Raw genomic sequence first — 18,026 nt, 5'->3', positions numbered from 1 at the left:
TCTTGGCTATTGGACATAGAGATCATAACAAGAACCCCAGGCATTATGTGTAAACACACAGAACATAGAAAAGATTCTTGTACAGGTGATATACCCTGGCAAGAAAAAAGGGACCAGACTCCAGTCTGGCTCAATGTCCCATGTTATTAAAATATCCTAATTTTTCAACATGGCATGTGTTTGGCGTGATATTAGGTGTTACCACTTCTCAACTCAAGCAAGCAGCAGTACTGTGGTGCATGGTGGAAGCACTTTGATTTCATTGAAAAAAAAAAACAAGAAACTGATCAGAAATATATTCCAAGGAACTGGAAGATAATGAGATTAATGGTGTCTTATTAATGAAACATGAAATTTGTGAACCAGCCGGAATCTGAATCCAGATGCCACACCAGTTTTTGTAGAGTAGCTCTCTTGCCAATTGAGCCAGTCATCAAACTTTTATAATCTACTACCTCTTTCCATATCTTTCCAAACAAACCAGTGGCTCTCTCCAAGACCTTCCAGGAAGACCTTTATTGATTGATATCATAGTGAAGAATTCTTACTCACAGCCTAGGGGCTGATTTTCTGTTAAATGTAGAGAGATATGGAGGGAGGTGCTGCGGATAAAATTGTAAACCACCTGTGATGTTTGCTTCAGAGGCTCAATTTGTTTTCACCTTCAGTACATTTACATTACATAACATGTTTAGGATGGCTAGATTTTATTCACACCACAGCACAGTGAATAGCATTTAATTATGTAGGACAGGCAATGCAATAATGAAAATGAAAATTGTTCAGTGGTATAATTTTATTGAATCATTGACTTTCTACAAATTACTAACACAACAGAGTAAACCAAATGTGGGGAACAAGCTGCATTTAGCCTGGGACTCAAAAACTGATGTTCCAAGAGGATACCATTATCTTTGAGAGTACAGTAATGCCAATAGTTATTAATTAAATAAATTGCAAAGGTCACAAATGAATTCCTTTCACTTTGCAAATGTGAAAATTCTCTCACTGGTCATCATACAAATGATGTAGCAAACTATATTTGAATATTCAGATAACTATATTTGAATACACAATTTGTGCTATACTACATGCCACAATTTCAATTGTTTATTTGGATAGTACACGATATTAACATTTAAAAGTTGTACAATTTAGAACTTAATGAAATAATTCCATACATACAGTACCAACAGTACAATGAAATTATAACATGATACATACATTGTACCTTGTATAAAATAAAAGTTTACTGAGTGCTCTGACAATATACAACCAATCATTTAATTACAGATATATTAGTACAAAATGAAATGCCATGAATAATAAAGCATTACAGAAACATATTACAAGTGGACATACAAAAACTATAATTACATTGGGCACTAAAGAAATCCTGCTTCAACCATGATGACAGTGAATGAACAGTCTTACATTACTATAAATGACAGACATAAATCTTAAAGAGTTGAAAGTACTTACTTGTCTTCATCTCCAGCAATTTTGATTTTTTTTTCAAGCCTTTAAAAACATGCTTGTGTAGGTCACAAGAGCAATAGTAGGCATATGGAAAACATCCCAAGAATCTATCAGCAGTGTCCAATTGGGACGTTCTTATGTTAACGTCAATAGTCATGCATTAGAACACAACTTCTGCAGTGATATGGCAAATACCAAACTATTTCAAAAAGCTGTGTTATATTACATCAAAATGTTTCAGAGGACACATTCATTGTGCGAATTTTGCTACAAGAAATCTTGCACAATGATGATGTTACCATCATTTGAGTTGAAATAGTCAGAAAGGCAGACACAAATTCCCATCTGTTCATCTCAGAGTACCACTTACACACATGTCTACAATTATTTGCTCCATGTATTTGAATTAAACCAGCAATTAATGGTGGTAAGTCAAACAAGTGCTTTTAAATGCAAAGTGTGTGGGCAAGAGTATAATTACAGAAGGAATCTCAGTCAGCATGTTTGCAAAAAACCATCAACAGGAGCTTGCTGTTGCCACTGAAGCACCTGTAGCTTCTTATCAGTGCTACGTGTGAGACAAAATTTTTTCTCTTAAAAGTAATTTGTATCGCCACCAACGAAATATTCATGGTTTTGCAGGAAGTGTACATCGTGCCCATTTGAAAGTAGTTCAAAACGGAGTTGGATAGATCATTTACAAACTGCTCATGAAATTCAAGTTAATTCCGAAGATTTGCAGTTCTCAAATGAAGATGAGTTTTTACAGTGGAATGAAGACACTGAACGCACGACACATCCAAAGTTTATTAAAACGCATGGGTCTACTAGCTCTACACATTATAATGGTTGCCATCGGTCAGATAACTTTATCTCCAAAGGTAAACGCACAAGACATCTTAAATTGACAGGCAGCAACAAAATGAGTGGAAAGTGCCCTGCAGAGATGAAAGTAACTGTACACGAAGGTGGAACATACAAAGTACATTTTGTGTCGTCCCACGCTGGTCACAAAGAAGATTTAAGGCACCTGCCCCTGAGTCAACAGCAGGAAACCTTAGCAACAGATATTGCAATGGAACTTCCGTATGACAAAGTTCTAGATAACGTACGGACAAGTTTGCAGGATTCAGACTTGCAAAGAATCCATTTGACTACCAAGCAAGACTTACATAACATTGCAGCAAGCTATAACCTCTCCTATACGTTGGTGAATCATCAAAATGATGCAATTGGTGTCGAAGCTTGGGTAAAAGAAATAAACAAAAGTGAGAATGCGTGTGTGTTATTCTATAAACCACAAGACTCGACTAGTGAACATCAAGAACTGAGGAGTGAAGATTTCGTATTGGTGAGAATGAACACAGCACAACGCGAAATGTTATCAAAATATGGAGAAGACTGTATCTGTATTGATGGAACCCATGGGCTTAACGGGTATAATTTCGAAGTGACCACTCTCTTAGTACTGGATGGTCTCAGGCAAGGATTCCCATGTGCTTTTCTAATTTGTAACAGGAAGAATGCCGATGTTTTAAGTATATTTTTACAGTACGTAAAATCACAGGTTGGACCAATTTGCGCCAATGTATTCATGTCTGATTTGGCAGGGTCATACAGTAATGCATGGAACAGGACAATGGGTGCTCCTAAGATGAGACTCTATTGTACCTGGCATGTGGACAGAGCATGGAAAACTAATATCTAGCGGAAAATTGCAGATCTGGATAAAAGAAATGATGTGTACCGGGTCAATAAATCAGTGTCAATGTTGAGAAATGTAAGTATGTTTCAGGAATCACTGCAAAAAGCACTGCAGAAGCTCAGTAGTGACCCTGACACATCAGAATTTGCTTCATACTTCAAGACACACTATGAGGGAAATGTGGAGTGTTGGGCCTACTGTCACAGAATGTATGCTGGTCTGAATACCAACATGCATGTGGAGAGTATGCATAGGATGTTAAAGGAGATACATGGTAATGCAAGGCAGATAAAACCACTCGACAAAGGCATATCTACGCTAATGTCCCTAGTTACAGCCAAGATGTTTGACTGGCTTATAGCAAATGTAAAAGGGAAGATTACAAGCAAAGTTCAAGACATTTGTAATAAGCACAAAACTAGTTTGTTAATGGACAAGGACCTCATTACTGAGGTAGATGGTGGTTGGGAAGTGCCATCCACATCATCTTCAGAGGTGTACATTGTTAAAGATAACACAGACATCTGTGACCACAAATTAAAATGTAGTGATTGCAATGTGTGCATACATAAGTATTACTGTACATGTATGGATTACTATATTAGATTCAATATATGTAAGCACGTTCACACTGTTTGCCACGATGACAGTGTCGGTGAAAATCCCTTGCAAAGTAGAGAGGTACTGGGTACTGATGATGATGATGAAGCCACCAGTGTGAGAAGCAATATTAGCCGAAGTAGTCACAATATCTGTTTCAAAAACACTGAAATCATTGTTAGAAGGGAGGCACTAGCTTATTTCAGTGTTTTCCAATATTGTCAGCTGAATGATAGAGGCTGAACTGCAGATAGCTAAAAAAACTGTGTTATCCTTAAAGGCAAATGTAGGAGCTGTTCGAGCCCAAAACGGTTATTTCAGACAAAAAGATAAGGGTCATAAAAGAAAGCTTATGCCACGGAAGAGGCTGTTTTCTACCAAGAAGAAAACAGCATGTAGTATTTCTCTGGGAGTTACTGATGATGTAGAAATCCAGTTCTTGATGACACGACCTGCAAATAAAATTCACATCAGATCAGATTAGATATTATATTAATATTTGTTCTACAGATCATGAATATGATGCTATAATTATGTGGAATGTATCAGTTTAACAAATGTTTACTTGTTATGACTTTTTGTGTTTTATAGAGGAAATTACAGGAATTTGATAAAAGCACTGTCATCTGGCATATTACTACATGAATTATTGTTACTTACTTCAAGTGTTACTGTGGTGACCCGGCCATGCCAACAGCATTTCAGTCTCTAATTCTACTTATTATAGATGTCTTTACCTCCGCACACTCGAGTCATCCTGAAGATGCTGAGTGGTCTTTAGTTCTGGGATCAGATATAGCAGTTCCTCTCAAATCTGATCCTGAGGCAGCTGTAGAGGACAGGGTGGAATGCTATCCTGAACTCCAAATGGTGGAGACATCTCAAGTCCTTCCCATCTGCTTTCAGAGCATCATGTTCTGGACTGTAAATAAATATTTAATTAGAATTCAGGCATGCCATTTTGCTATCAAATAACAAAAGTATGAATAATGATTAAAGTTATACTGGGTTGAAAACCAGTACCAAAAAATACTTATATTGTGCCGTATTAACTGAAATACCATTACACACCTGGCTTGCCATTCACTAGGCCTGATGAGGCTAAGTGGATCACAATCCTGACCTCCTGAAGTCCAGATGTTGGGGATATAAAGTCCTCCACTCTTGAGACAGTCTGAGGGGCCTGACTCGTCATCAGTGCCGAGCTCCAAATGCTTGGGACTTCCCTCATTAGTCCTCAAGATGGCATAGTCCGGACTGCAAGTAAGCATTTAATCAGAATTCAGATATGTCATATTGCTCTCAAATAACAACAATTTACATAATGGTTAATGGCATACTGTACTGAAAACCAGTATCAAAACATCTTTATATTGTGCCCTATTAACTGCAATACCATTACATACCTGACTTGCCATTCACTAAGCTTGATGAAACTGAATGGATCTGGATCGCCTCCTCTGAAGCGATGGAATTCCAAGGTTCTTTCCACTCTCCTTCTGGCGGCCAGGTAGGGCTGAGTGGATCCCGGTCCTCATCTTCTGAACTCTAGATGTTGGGGATCTCAGGTCCTCTGCTCTTGAGGCAGCCTAAGTGGTCTGACTTGACATCAGTGCCAAGCTCCAAATGTTTGGGAGCTCCCTTACTGGTCCCTGAGATGGCATAATCCAGACTGCAAGTAAACACTGCATTAAAGTTCTACAGTTTAGAAAGAATATTACAACTACTATTCTGCCAACTCCACAACTACCACTTTAGAAACTGTGTAGTCCTAATGTGAGTAAATTAGAAAGTTTCCATTAGGGTATCTTCACATATTAGACAGGCAGGCATCAGATGAAACACTATTACATCAACAAATAGGATTACTTAATTAAAAAAAACACACACACAATGTTAAATACCTGATGTGCTGCTCACTCAGCTTCAAGGGATGGAGTTTCGTTTTCCTCGTGTTGCACATATTGCAAACTGAGACCGTCTCCCATTCTGCTGTTGAGGGGGTGTAATCTGGACTGTAAGTAAATTTTAAATCAAAATATAGCCACACTACACTGCTACTTGATAGCAACATTCTAACTATAACATAATCTGTCATTGTTGATGAATATAAGGTCATTGGAGCAGTACCACAGACATTTGATATCATGGGTCCCATCAGGTGTTACCTGTGCTGTAAGGCACATTTGATATGGTGTAACCATGCTGCACAGCAACAATGTGGTTCATGTCCAATCCCATAAATAAATTTTATATTATAGTGCAGACATAGTAAAATAGAATATAAAGGTATCAGTACACATACATAACTTCAGATTTCATTATACTCAGATTATGTTAGCTCCATTAGATCTACTTTACACACATCTGATGCACCATGATGAACATCTGACTGCCATGACATAGTGTGTGGTTGTACCACAACATGGACCTGATTGTGGGTGTCAAGCCCTGCAAATAATTATAGTGTTATTATTCTGACAAAATTGATAGGTCTAAAACGTAGCATATACTCCACTGCAAGTAACTTTTAAATCAGAATCCTAACACACTACATTGCTACTGGACGGCAACATTGTAAATATTACTTAATCTGCCATCTTTAGTTGATATGAGAACATTAGAGCAGCATGAGATACATTCGGAATAATGGGTCCATTGAAGTGTTACCTGTTGTGCTCTGTTGCACATTTGGTATGGCATAATCATGCTGCACAGCAAAAATGTGATTCATGTCCAGGCCCGTAAATTAATTTTATAATATATTGCAGACAGTAAAATAGAATAGAAAGGTATCAATATACATATATAAATTCACACAAAATTAACAGGTACTGAACATAAATTCGTATATTAACCATGACTTACATTTTACTCTGCCAAGGTTCAACATATAAACATATCTACTCAATAAGTTGAAAACTGATACATACCCACGTTCAGAAGTGATTTTACTATTTAACAGCTTTCTTCAGCATTTGAAACAGCCATGCTGTTTTCTTCTTGGTAGAAAACAGCCTCCTCTGTGGCATAAACTTTCTTTTATGGCCCTTATCTGTTTGTCTGAAATAACTGTTTTGGGCTCGAACAGCTCCTACATTTGCCTTTAAGAATAACACAGTTCTTTATCTAACTGCAGTGCAGCCTCTATCATTCAGCTTACAATATTGGAAAACACTGAAATAAGCTTCTGCCTCGATTCTAACAATGATATCAGTGTTTTTGAAACAGATATTGTGACTACTTCGGCTAATATTGCTTCTCTCTCACTGGTGGCTTCAACATCATCCTCAGTACCCAGTACCTCTGGACTTTGCAAGGGATTTTCACCGACACTGTCATCGTGGCAAACAGTGTGAACGTGCTTACATACATTGAATCTAATACTGTAATCCACACATGTACAGTAATACTTATGTATGCACACATTGCAATCACTACATTTTAATTTGTGGTCACAGATGTCTGTGTTATCTTTAACAATGTACACCTCTGAAGATGATGTGGATGGCACTTCCCAACCACCATCTACCTCAGTAATGAGGTCCTTGTCCATTAACAAACTAGTTTTGTGCTTATTACAAATGTCTTGAACTTTGCTTGTAATCTTCCCTTTTACATTTGCTATAAGCCAGTCAAACATCTTGGCTGTAACTAGGGACATTAGCGTAGATATGCCTTTGTCCAGTGGTTTTATCTGCCTTGCATTACCATGTATCTCCTTTAACATCCTATGCATACTCTCCACATACATGTTGGTATTCAGACCAGCATACATTCTGTGACAGTAGGCCCAACACTCCACATTTCCCTCATAGTTTGTCTTGAAGTATGAAGCAAATTCTGATGTGTCAGGGTCACTACTGAGCTTCTGCAGTGCTTTTTGCAGCGATTCCTGAAACATACTTACATTTCTCAACATTGACACTGATTTATTGACCCGGTACACCTCATTTCTTTTATCCAGATCTGCAATTTTCCGCTAGATATTAGTTTTCCATGCTCTGTCCACATGCCAGGTACAATAGAGTCTCATCTTAGGAGCACCCATTGTCCTGTTCCATGCATTACTGTATGACCCTGCCAAATCAGACATGAATACATTGGCGCAAATTGGTCCAACCTGTGATTTTACGTACTGTAAAAATATACTTAAAACATCGGCATTCTTCCTGTTACAAATTAGAAAAGCACATGGGAATCCTTGCCTGAGACCATCCAGTACTAAGAGAGTGGTCACTTCGAAATTATACCCGTTAAGCCCATGGGTTCCATCAATACAGATACAGTCTTCTCCATATTTTGATAACATTTCGCGTTGTGCTGTGTTCATTCTCACCAATACGAAATCTTCACTCCTCAGTTCTTGATGTTCACTAGTCGAGTCTTGTGGTTTATAGAATAACACACACGCATTCTCACTTTTGTTTATTTCTTTTACCCAAGCTTCGACACCAATTGCATCATTTTGATGATTCACCAACGTATAGGAGAGGTTATAGCTTGCTGCAATGTTATGTAAGTCTTGCTTGGTAGTCAAATGGATTCTTTGCAAGTCTGAATCCTGCAAACTTGTCCGTACGTTATCTAGAACTTTGTCATACGGAAGTTCCATTGCAATATCTGTTGCTAAGGTTTCCTGCTGTTGACTCAGGGGCAGGTGCCTTAAATCTTCTTTGTGACCAGCGTGGGACGACACAAAATGTACTTTGTATGTTCCACCTTCGTGTACAGTTACTTTCATCTCTGCAGGGCACTTTCCACTCATTTTGTTGCTGCCTGTCAATTTAAGATGTCTTGTGCGTTTACCTTTGGAGATAAAGTTATCTGACCGATGGCAACCATTATAATGTGTAGAGCTAGTAGACCCATGCGTTTTAATAAACTTTGGATGTGTCGTGCGTTCAGTGTCTTCATTCCACTGTAAAAACTCATCTTCATTTGAGAACTGCAAATCTTCGGAATTAACTTGAATTTCATGAGCAGTTTGTAAATGATCTATCCAACTCCGTTTTGAACTACTTTCAAATGGGCACGATGTACACTTCCTGCAAAACCATGAATATTTCGTTGGTGGCGATACAAATTACTTTTAAGAGAAAAAATTTTGTCTCACACGTAGCACCGATAAGAAGCTACAGGCGCTTCAGTGGCAACAGCAAGCTCCTGTTGATGGTTTTTTGCAAACATGCTGACTGAGATTCTTTCTGTAATTATACTCTTGCCCACACACTTCGCATTTAAAAGCACTCATTTTCGCAGCACAAACGCAACACTGTAAGCTCAATCAGTAGAAGAAAAAGACTCAAAAAACTAAAGTACCACCCACTCACAAACGAACCACTGCGAATGAAGGAAGCACGAAAATACCACGCGCCCTCCGCACTCACAGTTCTTTTGAGCAGTTACCAGACAGCGCCCTACAACAGACTAAACTGCGCATGCGCATCTACGATGACTTGGGCAGCCCGTATTTGGTGCTTGCTCTGCTCATACTTTTCGTCGCTTTTCTGTTGAAATTTCGGGCGTGGTGGGACATCACGTGACCGTGTGTAGCCCTGCGCCATGTTGAGAGGCCATACAGAGTTTTGCTTATAGTAATTGTTGTATCATATCCCACCCAGATAAAGGATGCAAATACGGAAGCAGTTCTTCGCAAAATATCATTTCAAAATTAGACTCCACAGCTCAAAGTACCATTACATTTTGCTATGGGAGGACTTTGACAGATTTTTATTTTTTTCTAATTCGTACTCTGCAATTTTCTTACGTAACATTTCCAACAGGTTTACATCTACGCAGCACTGCAAAGAGCTAGTACAATGGAATACAAATTTCTTGCAAAAAAAAAAAAAAAAAAAAAAAAGTATGAAACAGTTTCTTGTGTAGCTTACACCGGAATAAAAGACAATAAATTTCATGACTATTTTAAAATGTGTAAAAAATTAACAAGGTTGTCTGTGAGGCAAAGAAACTGCACAACTGACAGTTTATATTCTACTCTAGGTATAAAGCCATTTGGGGAGTTAAAACGATAAAACATGGTATGCTGCCAGTCTACAATTTAGCATAGAATGGCATTCTATAAATTTAAGACGTAAACACAAATTAAGAAATAACTTCAGGCCTAGAGGAATTACTAGACAAAGTGCCTTGTGATCTAAAAACACTTTCACAGAAGGCAGATTTGTAAAATTCTGCTACAGCTGTCATATTTGAAACAAAATATTTAGTTCAAAACTACTGACCAAATTAGCCTACTCAGTCAGCTTCAAGTAAATGTTTACGGTAAGTCAGCTTCAAGTAAATGTTTACGTATGTTCACACGTATATAGCATTAAGAGATCTTTCAGTGTCATAAAAGGAACAGGACATCAGAGACTACTCCAGCAGCATCGGAATTTCATAAACCATACTAAAATGCTTCATTCCGCTGGAATTGCACATTTCTATGTCCAGATGCACTATGAAGCACATGATATTCAGCTTTTCATGTGGTTTTCGTGATACTAATTTTCTTGGTCCAGTACTGTATTCTCATGCTTGGTTCTTTATTATGGTATAATGTCATTTGTCACAGAAAACTAACTGCCTCAGTGGAAAAATAAAATAATAGAAGCAGATTTCTCTGTAAAACAGAGAGATGTAGCTTCATTAAGACATTAATGGTTGATTGCTAATAACGTGGAAATAATAAAAAATCAGGAAATTGAAACTACTAACTTATTTTGGTCTTTCATGGTTATGAGAATGTATATTAATTCACTTGATGGCTCCAGAAATCTGTTTTGATTACATTTGGGTTAGGAGCTGTAAATGAAGAGACCAGCAATATTACGAAGACACGAAACATATACACAGGTCACGTGAGGAAGGACCCCCCCCACTATAACTCAGCTGGAAACTTCCTGGCAGATTAAAACTGTAGCTTTAATCTGCCAGGAAGTTTGATATCAGCGCACACTCCGCTGCAGAGTGAAAATCTCATTCTGGAAATATCCCCCAGGCTGTGGCTAAGCCATGTCTCCGCAATATCCTTTCTTTCAGGAATGCTAGTTGTGCAAGGTTCGCAGGAGAGCTTCTGTAAAGTTTGAAGGGTAGGAGACGAGGTACTGGCAGAAGTAAAGCTGTGAGGATGGAGCATGAGTCGTGCTTGGATAGCTCAGTGGTAGAGCACTTGCCCGCGAAAGGCAAAGGTCCTGAGATCGAGTCTCGGACTTGCACGTAGTTTAAAACTGCCAGGAAGTTTCATATCAGCACACACTCCACTGCAGAGTGAAAATCTCATTCTGTATAATTCAGTTTGTTCTGTGCATGCGTGAAACTGGCAGCTTGGGTGCGCCGGAAAAATTGTTCCGGGTAGCATCTGGCTACTTGCTGCTACTGCTCATACGGGAAACAGCCACGCTTCAAGTAGCCAGAAGTGGGAGGAAGGCACTGCTCATACGCGAATTGAGCTCTGCACATGCGCACGAGCCCACTGGCAACTGCTCATATGAACCTACAATGATTTAAAAACAAGTGACGCACAAAACGAAAATACCATGTGCACTTCGCACTAAGTGTGGAATGCACTAAGTGTGGAATGATCATATAAAATTAATTGTTGGTAAGGCTGGTGCCAGGTTCAGATTTACTGGGAGACTCCTTAGAAACTGTAGTCCATCAACAAAGGAGGTGGCTTACAAAACCCTCGTTCATCCTATACTTGAGTATTGCTCATCAGTGTAGGATCCATACCAGGTCTGGTTGACGGAGGAGATAGAGAAGATCCTAAGAAGAGCGGTGCGTTTCATCACAGGGTTATTTGGTAAGCGTTATGGAGATGTTTAGCAAACTCAAGTGGCAGACTCTGCAAGAGAGGCGCTCTGCATCACAGTGTAGCTTTCTGTCCAGGTTTCAAGAGGGTGCGTTTCTGGATGAGGTATTGAATATATTGCTTCCCCCTACTTAGACCTCCCGAGGAGATCACAAATGTAAAATTAGAGAGATTCGAGCGCGCACGGAGGTTTTCCGGCAGTCGTTCTTCCCGCGAACCATACGTGACTAGAACAGGAAAGGGAGGTAATGACAGTAGCACGTAAAGTGCCCTCCGCTACACACCGTTGGGTGGCTTGCAGAGTATAAATGTAGATGCAGATGTAGATGTAACAAAAACAACTACTGCAAATTAAGAGAACTACAACACCACACGGGCTCCAAACCGCAAATGCAGGTACTGTTTCCGGTCTTCTGCTGTGAGCACGCTATAGGGGGTGGGGTGAAGACCCATTCGTGAGCGAGCTATGGGGGTGAGGTGAGGACCCATTGTCAGTGAGCTATAGGGGGTAGGTGAGGGCGAGGTGAGTGGCGCAGGGTGGTAGAGTATGGGGGATCCTCGCTGGGATCTTCGCAGGTTTTAACATTTGCTCAGGTGGGCATCCAGGGTGTTTTTCCTACATGTAAAATGAGAAATGCCAGGATTCAGGAGAAAAATGGGTTTCATCCCAAACAACTTCTGCTGAGGGGTACAATATTCACGAGAACTGGCTACAGCTGCGGAGTGAACTGCACCTGGTACGGAGCGACCATTTCGCCCTCAATAGGAAGAATTGGTGGACACGTCCAGAGGGTAAAGCCGTCAGCACACGGATCGTGCATCCGAACGTTGAGCATTGAGCGTGCCGAGTTTCTGACGTCATAGCGTGGAATAGCACGCTCGGGAGTCTTTCCGAACGTGCAGAGCAATATCTGGCATGTCAGATATTCTGAGCGCCCGTCTGAGCATTGACCAATGAGATGGCTCAACGCCACCTACCTCACAAGCACGCCGTCTCCCTTCAGTACAGAGTTGTGAGGTGCCATATTGGCATTAAATTCAAGCCTATATGTATATATGCCGTTTCTGAGTACCAGCAAATTGAGAATCACTGGAAAACCCGTTGTTAACTGTGTTATTCGTTCCAATAAAATAATGAGAAACATCATATTCGTGGCAAAAGAATTATTGCAACTAGCGTATTATGAGAATAGGCTATTTGAAGGCAGCGACACACTGAAGATCCACCCAAAACGTATTGTTCTTGGTACAATTTGTTATAATTAAATTTCAATTAGTAACATATCTACAACTAAGGTGTTCAGCACGGGGTAACATAATATGATTTAGTGTGCGGGACGTGATGTTGGTTTAGTGCAATGAGTAGCGTCTCTGTCCTGTAAATTGTTGATTATTGGGGCAGTGTTTCACGTCGTGACACTGCCAGAATTTTTTTCCCTAACATTCGCGTTTTTATTAGGTTCTGATGCTTTATTATTAGTTTAATATAAATATGTAATATAATATTTGATGTTATGTAAATATAAGTTCACCTTTCTTTGAGGGGTGAGTTTGTTCGATTGGCTTAATCTACAGGACAGCTTGCACTACATGTATAAAGATATTTTGCTCCTTTTTCTTTTACGCTTTGTAATTTACAAGTTGCAAAGATTCTGCTACTGGTGGGAACAGTGATCAAGTAAGACTGACCTTGGGGTTTTACTAAAATGTGGGAATGATGAAATAATGTTTATCTGATGCGGAGAAGTATTCCAAATTTGTAATGCACTGTTTGTAATGGAACTTTTATAAGCCTGTGCCCTTATTGATTGGATATGATACTTTCCTTTTCGTGGACGATGGAGGAAATGTGCGTTCTAATAGAGCTAGCGTGGGAATTTTACACGTGCCCGATGAGTAAACAGTGTGATTTACGAACTAGAAGCATCCCCCAACTGCCGCTCGAGTGCGTTGCAATCGCATATACCACGTTGGGGGCCCACGTACCATATGCACAAGTCGCATCGTTCCTGAGCGCTCAGCAGCATGTTGAACTTGGCACGCTCAACATTAACGTTCGACAGCACGGTCCGTGTGCCGACGGCTTAAGCCGTCGGCACGCGGACTGTGCATCCGAATGTTGAGCGTTCAGAGTGCCGAGTTTCTGCCGTCATAGCGTGGAACAGCACGTTCGGGAGTCTTTCCGAATGTGCAGAGCAATATCTATCATGTCAGATATTCTCAGCGTGCGTCTGAGCGTTGACCAATCAGATGGCACAACGCCACCTACGTCACAAACACGCCATCTCCCTTCAGCACAGAGCTGTGAAGCGCCATATTGGCATTCCGTTCACGCTTATACGTATATATGCCATTTCTGAGCCACAGAAAATTGAGAATCACTTGAAAACCCCTTGATTAACTGTGATTCGTGCAATAAAATAATGAGAACCGTCTTATTCGTGGCAAAAGAATTACTTTGACTTGCGTATTATGAGAGTATGTCTTTTAAGGTAGCAACACACTGAGGATCCACAAAAAATCCATTGTTCTTGGTACAATTTCTTATAATTAAATTTCAGGTAGTAACATTGCGATGATTAAAGCATTTAGCATGTGGTAACATGTCAGAATTGTCTGTAGATGCATTAATGTCACTTTAGCATAGTGAGTAGCGATAATGATCCATGACCCTATTGGCGGTAGAGTGATGGTTTGTGTCTCGTGAAACTTACATATTTTTTTCCCTAAGATTCGCATATTTAATAGGTTTTGATGTTTTATTAGTAGTTTAATGTAAGTATGTTCTACATATTTGATGTTACGTAAATATAAGTTCACCTTTTGAGGAATGAGTTTGTGCGATTGGCTTAATCTACAGGACAGCTTGCGCTACTTGTATAGAGATATTTTGCTCCTTTTTCTTTTACACTTCGTAATTCACATGTTGCAAAGGTTCTGGGTAGGAAGAGTGATGAAGTAAGGCTGACCTTGTGGTTGTACTAAAATGTGAGAATGATGAAATAATGTTTATCTTATGCAGAGAAGGATTCCAAATTTGTACCGTACTGTTTGTAATGGAACTTTCATAAGCCTGTGTCCTTATTGATTGGACATGGTACTTTCCTTTTCGTGGACGATGGAGAAAACGTGCGTTTTAATAGAGCGAACGTGGGAATTTTACGCGCACCCATTGAGTAAACAGTGTGATTTACGAACTAGAAACATCCCTCAACTGCCGCTGGAGTGCGTTGCAATCGCATATTCCACGTTGGGGGCCCACGTACCGTATGCACAAGTCGCATCATTCCTGAGCGTTGAGCAGCACGTTGAACTTGGCACGCTCAACTTTAACGTTCGACAGCACGGTCCTTGTGCCGACGGCTTAAGGAAGCTAGTAGGCCAGAGAGCGACCCGCTGTTCGGCTGCTACCTCACCGATCCTCTTGCTTACCTCACATGACGGCACCCGGTCCTCGCATTAGCGAGTTGGTGGCAGAAAGTTGGGGTCTCTCGCTCAGCAATACCGTGGTGGTGTCCCTAGATCAGCATAATAGCGTGTGAGTCGGCCACAAGTACTGCGGGGTAGTTAACGATACTGTTCACGCCACTGCCTGAGGCTAAGTTAAAATGGTGGAAGCAGAATACAACACAATCTTTTACCATTATTACCTATTACCATGTACAATATAGAAATGTAAGTTAATGCAAAGGAGTAGTAAAAACAGTCCTGAAATGCTCAAACACAGCATTAGCAGTGTCCTCGTTGACACAGTCATGTTCCTATCTGAGCGCAACGTTGCAAAGCGTTATGAGTTGGAAGGAGCATGAAAGGATTGTAGTAGGGAAGGCCAGTGGACGAATACGGTTTATTGGGAGAATTGTAGAAAAGCGTGGTTAATGTGTAAAGCAGACAGCCTATAGATCATTAGTGCGATCCATTCTTGAGTACTGCTCTCGTGTTTCTGTTCCCCACCAGGTCGGATTAAAGGAATACGTGGAAGCAAGTCAGAGGTAGGCTGTTAGATTTGTTACCGCTTGGTTCGGTCAACATGCGAGTGTTCACAGAGGTCCTTCGGGAAGTCAAACGGGTATCCCTGGAGGAAAGGTGACGTCCTTTTCGAGAAACGCTATTGAGAAAATTCAGAAAACCAGCATTTGCAGTCGTCTGCAGAAGTTTTCTAATTCCACCAATTTCGCGTAAAGACCACGAAGATAGGAGAAATTAGAGCTGGAATCATATAGTCGTTTTTCCCTCGCTCTGTTTGCGAGTGGAACAGGAAAGGCAATGACTAGTAGTCGTTCTAAAATGGTTCAAATGGCTCTGAGCACTATGGGACTCAACATCTTAGGCCGGCGACTAGTAGTCGTACAAAGTACTTCTTGCCACGCGCCATATGATGACTTAGGAAGTACGTATGTAGACTTAAATGTAGATGATGACGAAGTGGATGTGCAAATATTTGTTTTTAACTTAGTGTGGTCACATATGAGATGAAATTTATGACGAGGCAGAGGTGATATATATATATATATATATATATATATATAGGATGTTACAAAAAGGTACGGCCAAACTTTCAGGAAACATTCCTCACACACAAAGGAAGAAAATATGTTATGTGGACATGTGTCCGGAAACGCTTACTTTCCTTGTTAGAGCTCATTTTATTACTTCTCTTCAAATCACATTAATCATGGAAGGGAAACCCACAACAACAGAACGTACCAGCGTGACTTCAAACGCTTTGTTACAGGAAATGTTCAAAATGTCCTCCGTTAGCGAGGATACATGCATCCACCCTCCGTCGCATGGAATCCCTGATGCGCTGATGCAGCCCTGGAGAATGGCGTATTGTATCACAGCCGTCCACAATACCAGCACGAAGAGTCTCTACATTGGTACCGGGGTTGCGTAGACAAGAGCTTTCAAATGCCCCCATAAATGAAAGTCAAGAGGGTTGAGGTCAGGAGAGCGTGGAGGCCATGGAACTGGTCCGCCTCTACCAATCCATCGGTCACCGAGTCTGTTGTTGAGAAGCGTACGAACACTTCAATTGAAATGTGCAGGAGCTCCATCGTGCATGAACCACATGTTGTGTCGTACTTGTAAAGGCACATGTTCTAGAAGCACAGGTAGAGTATCCTGTATGAAATAATGGCGGTGAATCGAGGAAGTACAGTACATACTGACGAAACTAAAATGAGCTCTAACATGGAAATTAAGTGTTTCCGGACACATGTCCACATAACATCTTTTCTTTATTTGTGTGTGAGGAATGTTTCCTGAAAGTTTGGCCGTACCTTTTTGTAACACCCTATAACATATATATATATATATATATATATATATATATATATATATATATATATATATATATATATATATATACAGGGTGAGTCACCTAACGTTACCGCTGGATGTATTTCGTAAACCACATCAAATACTGACGAACCGATTCCACAGACCGAACGTGAGGAGAGGGGCTAGTGTAATTGTTTAATACAAACCATACAAAAATGCACGGAAGTATGTTTTTTAACACAAACCTACGTTTTTTAAAATGGAACCACGTTAGTTTTGTTAGCACATCTGAACATATAAACAAATATGTAATCAGTGCCGTTTGTTGCATTGTAGAATGTTAATTACATCCGGAGATATTGTAACCGAAAGTTGACGCTTGAAACCTCCGACGTTCAGTTGCGTGTTGTAACAAACACGGGCCACGGTCGGCGAGCAGCATCTTCAGGGACATGTTTACGATGACGACCGTGTTTACGAGTGTGGCTGTAGTGCACTGTTGTGGTTTGGTCTAGCTGTCGCAGTGTCCTCGGGTAGCGCTTGCTGCTATTGTTATTCTGCATTCGTCTCCGCACGCAGACCAATTGTAGTATACCGTGTTACCAGACGTCTGTGATAGTGTAGTGTTGTAGGAACTGTGACCATGGTGTATTCGAACTCTGAAAAGGCGGAGATGATACTCATCTATCGCGAGTGTCGACGAAATGCAGCTGAAGCCTGCAGGGTGTATGCAGAACGGTACCCGGACAGAGAGCATCCAACGTGCCGCACATTGCAAAACATCTACCGCCAACTGTATGCAACAGGTACGGTCGTAGCACGCAAACGGGTCCGCAACAGGCCCGTCACAGGAGAAGCGGGTGCAGTTGGTGTGTTAGCTGCTGTTGCCATGAACCCACACGTGAGTACACGGGACATTGCGAGAGCCGGTGGACTGAGTCAAAGTAGTGTCATGCGCATACTGCATCGTCACCGCTTTCACCCGTTTCATGTGTCGCTACATCAGCAATTACATGATGATGACTTTAATCATCGAGTGCAATTCTGTCAATGGGCATTTACAGAGAATGCGTTGCAGTTCTACCTGTTTACCGATGAAGCGGGTTTCACAAACCACGGGGCAGTGAATCTACGGAACAT

General features: G+C 40.6%; 1 protein-coding gene across 1 annotated transcript; it reads right to left on the bottom strand.

Annotated features, from left to right (window-relative positions):
* Window positions 1–5,332: 5,332 nt before the first annotated feature.
* Window positions 5,333–6,525, bottom strand: LOC126184473 (uncharacterized). Its single transcript, XM_049926865.1, has 4 exons — window positions 6,455–6,525; window positions 6,150–6,235; window positions 5,689–5,799; window positions 5,333–5,456 (listed from the first exon to the last, which is right to left on the bottom strand). Exons 1-4 carry the CDS (start codon window positions 6,491–6,493, stop codon window positions 5,333–5,335), a joined length of 360 nt encoding a protein of 119 aa, XP_049782822.1. The 5' UTR covers window positions 6,494–6,525.
* Between the last annotated feature and the right edge of the window lie 11,501 nt (window positions 6,526–18,026).

The sequence above is a fragment of the Schistocerca cancellata genome, chromosome 4 (genome assembly GCF_023864275.1).
Source record: "Schistocerca cancellata isolate TAMUIC-IGC-003103 chromosome 4, iqSchCanc2.1, whole genome shotgun sequence".
Taxonomy (NCBI): domain Eukaryota; kingdom Metazoa; phylum Arthropoda; class Insecta; order Orthoptera; family Acrididae; genus Schistocerca; species Schistocerca cancellata.
This window is presented reverse-complemented; position numbering and strand designations above follow the sequence as displayed.

Coding starts and splice junctions, on each gene's coding strand:
- LOC126184473 (XM_049926865.1), bottom strand. CDS start 6,493: ATGATTATGCCATACCAAATGTGCAACAGAGCACAACAG. Junction 5,800..6,149: donor TTCATCATGGTGCATCAGAT/GTGTGTAAAGTA, acceptor ATTTACTTACAG/TCCAGATTACACCCCCTCAA. Junction 5,457..5,688: donor CTGAGTGAGCAGCACATCAG/GTATTTAACATT, acceptor GTTTACTTGCAG/TCTGGATTATGCCATCTCAG.